At 41.2% G+C, this 9966-nt stretch overlaps 1 protein-coding gene across 3 annotated transcripts in view; it reads left to right on the forward strand.

The window, feature by feature from the left end:
• The window catches only part of LOC134339383 (interleukin enhancer-binding factor 3-like), an 83447-nt gene extending 74445 nt beyond the window's left edge, over positions 1 to 9002 (forward strand). For 2 of the 3 annotated variants that reach the window (XM_063035836.1, XM_063035837.1), the window contains exons 20-21: positions 5994 to 6095; positions 7866 to 9002. In XM_063035836.1, the coding sequence (XP_062891906.1) occupies positions 5994 to 6095; positions 7866 to 7993 (230 nt within the window). In that variant the 3' untranslated portion in view covers positions 7994 to 9002. The remainder of the gene's footprint in view (positions 1 to 5993; positions 6096 to 7865) is intronic. The other variant, XM_063035838.1, reaches the window with a different exon arrangement.
• The last annotated feature ends 964 nt before the right edge of the window (positions 9003 to 9966 follow it).

The following is a 9966-nucleotide window of genomic DNA, read 5'->3' on the forward strand; positions in this document are numbered from 1 at the left end:
TCCTTGAATAAGGGTCCCATAACTGCTGACAGTACTACAAGTGAAGCTTCACCAGTGCCTTTTAAAGCCTCGGTATTATATCCCTCTCGAAATTAATGCTGGCATTGCCTTTGCCTTCCCCACCACTGACTCAACCAGCAAGTTAACCTTCAGGAAATCCTACAAAAGGACTCCCAAGTCTCTTTGCACCTCTGATTTTTGAATTTTCTCTCCATTTAGAAAATAGTCTAACCTTTAATTTCTTCCACCTAAGTGCATGACTGCACACTTCTTGGCATTGTGTTCCATCTGCCATTTCTTTGCCCATTCTCATAATCTGACCAACTTCTTCCGCAGACTCCCTGCTTCCTCAACACTGCCTGCCTCTCCACCTACAAACGTAGAAAACCTACGGCATGATACAGGCCCTTCAGCCCACAAAGCTGTGCCGAACTAGGCTTACCTATAGGTCTCTTATTTTACTAAGCTCCACATATCCATCCAGGAGTCTCTTAAAAGACTCTATTGTTTCCGCCTCCACCACAGCCATCAGCAGCCCATTCCACACACTCACTACTCTCTGCTTTAAAAAGAAAACAACAACTTACCCCTGACATCTCCTCTGTATCTAATTCCAAGCACCTTAAAACTATGCCCTAGCCATTCGTGCTAGCCACTTTAGCCCTGGGAAAAAGCCTCTAACTATCCACAGGATCAATGCCTCTTATTATCTTGTACACCTCCATCAGGTCACCTCTCATCCTCCATTGCTCCAAGGAGAAAAGGCCAAGTTCACTCAACCTATTCTCATAAGGCATGCTCTGCAATCCAGGCAACATCTTTGTAAATCTCCTCTGCACCCTTTCTATGGCTTCCACATCCTTCCTGTAGTGAGGCAACCAGAATTGAGCACAGTACTCCAAGTGGGGTCTGACCAGGGTCCTATATAGCTGCAACGTTACCCCTCTGCTCTTAAATTCAATCCCACGATTGATGAAGGCCAATGCACCGTATGCCTTCTTAACCACAGAGTCAACCTGCGTAGCAGCTTTGAGTGTCTTATGGACTCGGACCCCCAAAATCCCTCCAGTCCTCCACACTACCAAGAGTCTTGCTGTTAATGCTATATTCTGCCATCATATTTGACCTACCAAAATGAACCACCTCACACTTATCAGGGTTGAACTCCATCTGCCACTTCTCAGCCTAGTTTTTCATCTTATCAATGTCCCGCTGTAACCTCTGCCAGCCCTCCACACTATCCACAACACCCCCAACCTTTGTGTCATCAGCAAATTTACTAACCCATCCCTCCACTTCCTCATCCAGGTTATATCTTCATATTGTCTGCAAACTTGGACACAAAACCATCAATTCTGTCATCCGCCATTGACATGAGGTAAAAAGGAGTGGTCCCAATACTGAACACTACTAGTCCCCAGTAGCCCACAAGAGAATACTCCTTTTATTCCCACTCACTGCCACTTGCCAATCAGCCAATTCTCTATCCATGCTAATATCTTTCCTGTGATACCATTGGTTCTTGTCTTGTTAAGGGCCTCCCATGCAGAATCTTGTCCAAAGCCCTGAAAATCCAAGCACACAACATCCATTGATTATCTTGTTATGCTTGTTCTTTCTTCAAAGAATTCCAGAAGATCTGTCGGGCAAGACTTTCCCTTAAGGAGACCATGCTAACTTTGGCCTATTTTTATCATGTGGCTTCATGTACCCAGACACTCATCATTAACAATCGATTCCAACATCTTCCCCCAACCACTGTCAGGCTAATTGGCCTAAAATTTCCTTTCTTCTGCACCCCCTCCCGTTTCCCTTCTTGACGATGGAGTGACATTTCCAATTTTCCAGTCCTCTGGAATCTGATGATTCTTGAAAGATCATTACTAATGCCTCCACAATCTCTTCAGCTGCCTCTTTCAGAACCTTGGGTGTAGTCTGTCTGGATCCGGTGACCTGTCTACCTTAAGACCTTTCAGCTTCCTAAGCACCTTTTCCATAGTCACAAACAAAAGAAAAATCTGCAGATGCTGGAAATCTGAGCAACACACACGAAATGCTGGAGGAACTCAGCAGGCCAGGCAACATCTATGGAATAAATACAGTCAGCATTTCGGGCCGAGGTGTCGACTGTAATTTTTTCCATAGATGCTCCCTGGCTTGCTGAGTTCCTCCAGCACCTTGTGTGTTGTACCTTTTCCCTAGTAATAGTAGCTCCACTCACTTCTGCTCCTTGACACTTGGATCTCCTGAATACTGCTAATGTCTTCATTAGTGAAGACTGATGCAAAATATTTATTCTGGTTATCCAGCATTTCCTTGTCCCCCATTACCACATCTTCAGTGTCATTATCCAGCGGTCCGATATCTATTCTCGCCTCTTTTTACTCTTTCTACATATCTGAACATTTTTTTGGTATCCTCATTGTTGACATTGGCTGGCTAACTTTCATATTTCATCTTTTCTCTCAGTTTTTTCATTGCTTCTGTTGGTTTTTAAAAGCTTCCCAATTCTTTAACATTCCCATTAATTTTTGCTCTATTACATGTCTTCTTTCACTTGTTGTTTTTGACCTCCTTTGTCAGCCACAGTTGCATCACGCTGCCTATAGAATACTTTGGTATGTATCTGTTTCGCACCTTCTGAATTTCCACTATTGCTGTTTTGCTGTCATCCCTGTTGGTGCTTTCTTGCAATCAACTTTGGCCAGCCCCTCTCATGCCTCTGTAATTCTTTTCACTGCACTGGAATACGGATGCATCTGACTTTATTTTCTCCTTTCAAATTGCAGGATGAATTTTATCATATTATGATCTCTGCCTTTTAAGGCTTCGTTTAGCTTAAAGTTCCCAAATCAAATCCAGTTCATTGTGCAACGCCCAATCCAGAATAGCTGATCCCCTAGTGGCTAAATCATAAATTGCTTTTAAAAAGTCATTTCGTAGGCATTCTACAGGTTCTCTCTCTTGATCTAACACCAACCAGATTTTCCCATTCTACCTGCATATTGAAATCCCCCCGTGACGATCATAGCATTGCCTTTCGTCATGCCTTTTCTATCTCCCATTGTAATTTGTAGCCCACATCCTGGCTACTGTTCAGAGGCGTGTATCTACTGTAACTCCCATCGGGTAATTTTACCCTTGTAGTTTCTTAACTCTACCCACAAGGTTTCTACGCCTTTCAATCTATGTCACACTTATCTAAGGATTTGATTTACATTTTTACCAACAGTTAACACACCCTCTAACTACCTGTCTGTCCTTTCAATACAATTTATATCCTTGTGTTAAGTTCACAACTATGATCTTGTTACAACCATGACTCAGTGATGCCCACAGCATCATACATGCCAATCTCTTAACTGTGCTACAAGATCATCAACCTTATTCCATCTTTGTTGTATTGAATAGGACACCTTCGGTCCTATATTCATCACCCGTTTTGACTTTGTCCCCATGTTACACTAGACCCCATTACAGGGCAAAATTGCAGTCACTAGAATCTGCCTGTGTGTCCTCAGTATCACCGCACACTACATTTGCTTGTATCTCAACTGCTTCATCCTCACTCCATCATCCCACTTCCCATCTCCCTGCCAAATTAACTTAAACCCTCTCTTAACAGCTCTAGCAGATCTGCCTGCAAGGATATTGGACACTCTCAGGTTCAGATGTAACCCGTCCCTTTTGTACAGATCATACCTTCCCCAGAAGAGATCCCAATGATCCAGAAATTTGAAGCTTGCCTCCTGTTCTAGCCATGCATTTATCTGCCAAATCATCCTACTCTTACCCCCACTGCAACGTGGCATGGGCAGCAATGCAGAGATTTCTAGCCTGGAGATCCTGCTTTTCTGCCTAACTCCATAAATGATCTCTTTAGGAACTTCTCCCTTTTCCTACTTTTGTCATTGGTGTCAGTATATAACTATATAACAATTACAGCACAGAAACAGGCCATCTCGGCCCTTCTAGTCCGTGCCGAACTCTTACTCTCACCTAGTCCCACCGACCTGCACTCAGCCCATAACCCTCCATTCCTTTTCTGTCCATATAGCTGTCCAATTTGACATTAAATGACAATATTGAACCTGCCTCAACCACTTCTGCTGGAAGCTCGTTCCACACAGCTACCATTCTCTGAGTAAAGAAGTTCCCCCTCATGTTACCCCTAAACTTTTGCCCTTTAACTCTCAACTCATGTCCTTTTGTTTGAATCTCCCCCACTCTCAATGGAAAAAGCCTATCCACGTCAACTCTATCTAGCCCCCCCCATAATTTTAAATACCTCTATCAAGGCCCCCATCAACCTTCTACGTTCCAAAGAATAAAGGCCCAACTTGTGCAACCTTTCTCTGTAACTTAGGTGGTGAAATCCAGGTAACATTCCAGTAAATCTTCTCTGTACTCTCTCTATTTTGTTGACATCTTTCCTATAATTCAGTGACCAAAACTGTACACAATACTCCAAATTTGGCCTCACCAATGCCTTGTACAATTTCAACATTACATCCCAACTCCTATTCTCAATGCTCTGATTTATAAAGGCCAGCATACCAAAAGCTTTCTTCACCACCCTATCCACATGAGATTCCACCTTCAGGGAACTATGCACCAGTATTCCTAGATCCCTCTGTTCTACCATATTCTTCAATGCCCTACCATTTACCATGTATGTCCTATTTTGATTAGCCCTACCGAAATGTAGCACCTCACATACATCAGCATTAAATTCCATCTGCCATCTTTCAGCCCACTCCTCCAATTGTCCTAAATCTCTCTGCAATCTTTGAAAACCTACTTCATTATCCACAACTCCACCTATCTTAGTACCATCTGCATACTTACTCATCCAATTTATCACCCCATCATCCAGATCATTAATGTATATGACAAATAACATTGGACCCAGTACAGATCCCTGAGGCACACCACTAGTCACCGTCCTCCAACTTGACAAACAGTTATCCACCACTCTCTGGCATCTCCCATCCAGCCACTGCTAAATCCATTTTACTACTTCAGTATTAATACCTAACGATTGAACCTTGCTAACCAACCTTCCGTGTGGGACCTTGTCAAAGGCCTTACTGAAGTCCATATAGACAACATCCACCGCCTTACCCTTGTCAACTTTCCTAGTAACCTCTTCAAAAAATTCAGTAAGATTTGTCAAACATGACCTTCCATGCACAAATTCATGTTGACTGTTCCTAATCAGACCCTGTCTATCCAGATAATTATATATACCATTTCTAAGAATAATTTGTTCAGTTCCTTAACGCGTCTCTGAGGAGCTGCTGTTCGGTGGAGGCTGGAGATCTCCCAGAATTCTTACATCTTGTACAAAGAACAGAACCTAGTCCCTGAAGCCATTCTCACTGCCCTAAGTATGCACTGATGGGCAAAGAATGAAGAAAAAACTTGACATGAACTTACTTGGCCTGTGCCTATTCTCGCCTGTCTGTGTCGTCCTTACACTATAGGGGACTGAAAATAAAGGGATATTGTGCATTTTATAGGTCTTTTGTTGCATTTAACATTTAATGCCCTCCGTTGATTGGCCTTGATGTTGCATCCTAGCTGTGTTAGGCAAGCCAGGGTAGTACGATATAGAGAGAGTTGTTGCCCATGCAGCAGGCTGCCCCCTCCCCAAGGAGCTAATGAATCCAAAGGAGCAACAGAGATCAATATAGTTAGGATAAGCAGAAATAGCATGTGGGGGGTGTGTACGATATCTTTCAAGAATTAATACTGCACTTCATGCTTTTGAAACCTGCACATTTTTTGAAAATTCATTTGGTATGCCAAGTGCATTGCTTCCCTGTGCATTGAAACCCTTGCTGTCCTGCGGTGTACAGTAATTCGAGGTGCAGTCTCAAAGTAATTGAGTACTCTGGTTTGAGCACTACTAGGGGTCTTATTCCCTTCTAATGTCTGTTAAGCAAGGAAAGTGGCCAGTAAATATATAATAAAAAGCTGTGATTTTATAGGATACAGTGGTTCGACATACGGCTCTGGAGGGGGTAGTTCATATTCTTCTAGCACATCAGGCGGTTACGGAGGAGGTGGAAGTTCCGGTGGCTCTTATTCTGGTAAGATCTATTGAAGTGTTATTAATGTCATTAACTGTGACCGCAAATTAAAATAATTATGGCTATAAATCTGAAAAATGATGGGTGCAAGTAGTGGATCAAGGTAGATCGGAAACTAAAGGTGGGCACTGTAATACGATATTGGTAAGCCCGAAGCTATTACAGCTTGGGGGCATTGGAGTTTGCAAGTTCAATTCCAGCGCTGTCTGTAAATTGTTTATATCTTCCCCTGTGACCACTTGGGTTTCCTCCCACAGTCCCAAGATGTGTCGGATAGGAGGTTAATTAGTCATTGTAAAGTGTCCTGTGATTAGGCTAGCATTAAATTACATTGGCTGGAAAGGCCTGTTCTGAGCTGTATCTCTGAATATAAAACGTATGACAGTAATTGAGCAATGCAAACAATTAACAGATTTCTTAATAAAATTGTTATTTTGAGAAGTAAAGCACCGTTGGAAAAAATGGTCAAACCTTGACAAAAGAATTTAAAATCATTAAAGGAATGTTTGTTTATTGTCACTAAAAATACAAAAATTGGGAGTTGGAGGAGTTCACAGGATTCAGCAATGAAGTTCTCAGAATTCTGTCTGCTTTTAAAAAAAAGGTAAACTGCCTGGTAGAAGTTACTGAATTCTGGAAATAGGGGGGGACTATAGTAAGAATGGAGAACCAAGAATTGACTGTCATGTTTATAAAACACTTGTCACAGGAGAAATTAATGAAACTATTAATCAATTTGGTAGACCACATGGCCTACATCTTGGGTTGTGAAAGAACTTGGTTTTGATCTTGCAAATTTTCTTGAATTTTATAAGTTACCTATAGGGAAGTAGATGTGTGTTTCTATTTAAAGAATAATGGGTAGCATACTGATACAGCAGATAGTGATGTGATAATGACAGCCTGTGGATGAGAGCCAAATGCATGCATCTTGATCAGAAGACCATAAGGCGTAAGAGCAGAATTAGGCCATTTGCTCTGCCATTTCATTGTGGCTGATTTATTATCCCTCTCATTTCCCATTCTCCTGTCTTTTCTTGACATGTCTGAGATGGGCCAAAAGACCTGTTTCTATACTCTGACTCAAACACAGGCTGGATTCTGACCTTGTGTGCATTCTGTGTGGAGTTTGCATATCCTTCCTGTGACTAACTGGATTTTTCCCAGGTGTTCCAGTTTCTTCTGTCACCCCAAAAATATTCTAGTTGGTTCTAGGTCATAGAACCACGATGCCAGAGTTGATGAATAGGTGAGAGAGAATAGGTTTGACCTCCTGATCAAAGAAGCAATATATTTGCCTTGAAGGAGCTCTGATATTAGATTAAAAGAATCTGCAGACATTGGAACTCTGGAAAAATGCTGAATATTCTGAGAAGGTCCATGGAAAGAGAAGGAAAGTTCATGATTCAGGTTAAAGACACTCGTAACTAGTAGAAACATTTATTCATTTCCCTTCCTGGCATGAAGCAAGAATAGGATGGGCTTGTACTGGGTAGAAGAATTTGAAGTGATTGCTGCAAAGCTAATAATATTTTTATATGGATGGAAACTGGGAGATGTGAACTGGCAACTGGGGTCAGGGAAGTTCTCAATAGAACACAAATCAAAACCAAATCTGCAGACGCTGGAAATCTAAAATCAAATTAGAAAATGCAGGGAGTGAAACAGGTCAGGGTGCATCTGTAGGAAGAGAGAAGTTAATGTTTCTTGGAGAGTATTGGGTGTTCTATGCAACTGTCCAATTTTGCTAACTTTGTAAATTGTTTACAGGGTACTCATCTCAGAGTGGCTATAACGCACCATTATCTGGAGGATATGGTTCCAGTCAGTCATCCTATTCAACCTCTGGTGGGGGCTATAGCCGAGGGGACCACATGAACAGCTATCAGTACAGATAAATACTCAAGTCCAGGGCCTGTTACGGAAAATTCTATATCCTTTCTGTTTTATTTTCTAACTGCTGTATCTTTTTTATGCTGCCAATGAATTTTAAAAAGAAAACACCGTGACCATTTTCCACTAGCACTGTACACTCTTATGGTTGAGTTTAATAGCATTCCTGTAGTAAGTAATGCTGTGGTATATGACGCTTCATTGTAGTGTTTAGGATCCAGACTGGAATTCCAGCGCCACCTCACTAATTGGCACAGGCTGCCTTCATTTTGCTGTGGCAGAGGGCCTACTTCAATAATTCTGCATTGTCATATTTGTATAAAATTTTAAATTATTTGTCTTGGAAAGTAGTGGAAAAAGGACTTGATAGTGGGCATTGCTGTCAACTACTGACCAAATAATGCCGTGTTGGACAAGATACTGTACTGACAAGATCACAGCAGATCAACTTGGTGCTGGCTTGTATTGAATGAAGATTTTTTTTGTGACCCCTCCAATGCTGTAATATTAAGCAGAACTTTTGTCTCTTTCCATTTTTTCCCCAATCCCTGTGTTATTGGCACCTTCAATTGTTCCTTTTAAAATTAAATTTTAAAATAGTACACCAAAATAAGCAGTAATGCACTCTGGTTCCAGCGATTCACTTTGTAATGGGTCATTTTTATTTTGCCTGGCAGTTGTGATGCTTTAAAATCCCTCCTTCTCTGTAATGTATAACTCTTCAATATTTTTCCTTGTCTAGAAGTGGCTTTGTTCTGAAATGTACTTTTCCCAGTTTAGTTTTATAATTGTGTGAATTATTTTAAGATACGATGTTTTGTACCTTTTTTCCTGTATTAGTTGAACAGTATTGCAGTTGATCTTCCTCAGTGGTTGAATAAAACGTTTACAAAGTAATGCAAATGCTGAACTTTGTGGTAACCAAATTTTCATGAATTTTGTCTTGATGTGTATTTTCACTTTTAGGAATTTTATTTCTTAAGCTTTTTTGGGCAAACCAAGACCAACTGGCTTTCAGGTTTGGGCCTCGTGATCAAGGCTCTAAATGCTGTCTGTCCTTAGTGCTACACCGGCGAACACTGTCGTCCAAGTGGTGATAGTTTGTGTGTTCAGTGTTACCCATTTCCTCACAGTCCCTTAAGAGCCCTTTGAGTAGGTAATTGAATGATCTTTTAGTCACAGCACAAAAATAAACTATCAGCCTGCAGTAAAGGGATTGTCTGAACAATTCATTTCTATGGAACAACATTTGTCAAGTTTGATTTGAGTTGGTAATTCAGATTACTACTTTAAAAATGTTTCCCCCTCCCCAACTTTGTAATTTGTGTAAAGAAGAATCGTAGGAAGTTGACTAGTTCATGGGCTGTGAATGTAAACAGCAGGAGATTCATTAGCACCGGCAGAACCTTATCAGAAGTAGAGCAGATCTCCACATTTTGGCTGGTTATGGTATAGATTTTATTAAAGTGGAGAATAAAGTAATTTAGTCATACATTTAGATGGTAACCCTTCAATATTTTTAAGTTCAGTTGTAACCTGATGGTTTATATCTGTTCCAATTAGTAGAGAAACAAATAGAAGTTGGGCACATGAATCATGGATTAATCTGAATTTAATCCTAGTTCAGTAATAATTTCCATAATAGCATTTAAACTACACCTTTCACCTTTTCCAATAAATCCCTCCACAGTTGGCGTCCTTGCTCTGAATAGTCAACAGGCCAACAGCCCTTAGAGTTCTGTGCTTCTCCGGTTAAGAACTCCAAAAATCTCTCCACCGACCGTTCTGCCTCCCTGACTACACAAGGATCACGACTGCAGCTCTTGCTCAGGGTTATTGTTTACTCTCCTGAAAGTGATGACCGACCCTGTCCGATACAGTTCCCATTCTCTGTTGTTTATTTTTTACATTTGGAAATTCGGAGACTCATGAGACTGCAGGTGCTGGAAACCTGGCGCAGCACCCAAAAAGCAGGAGT

The sequence above is a fragment of the Mobula hypostoma genome, chromosome 29 (genome assembly GCF_963921235.1).
Source record: "Mobula hypostoma chromosome 29, sMobHyp1.1, whole genome shotgun sequence".
Lineage (NCBI taxonomy): Eukaryota > Metazoa > Chordata > Chondrichthyes > Myliobatiformes > Myliobatidae > Mobula > Mobula hypostoma.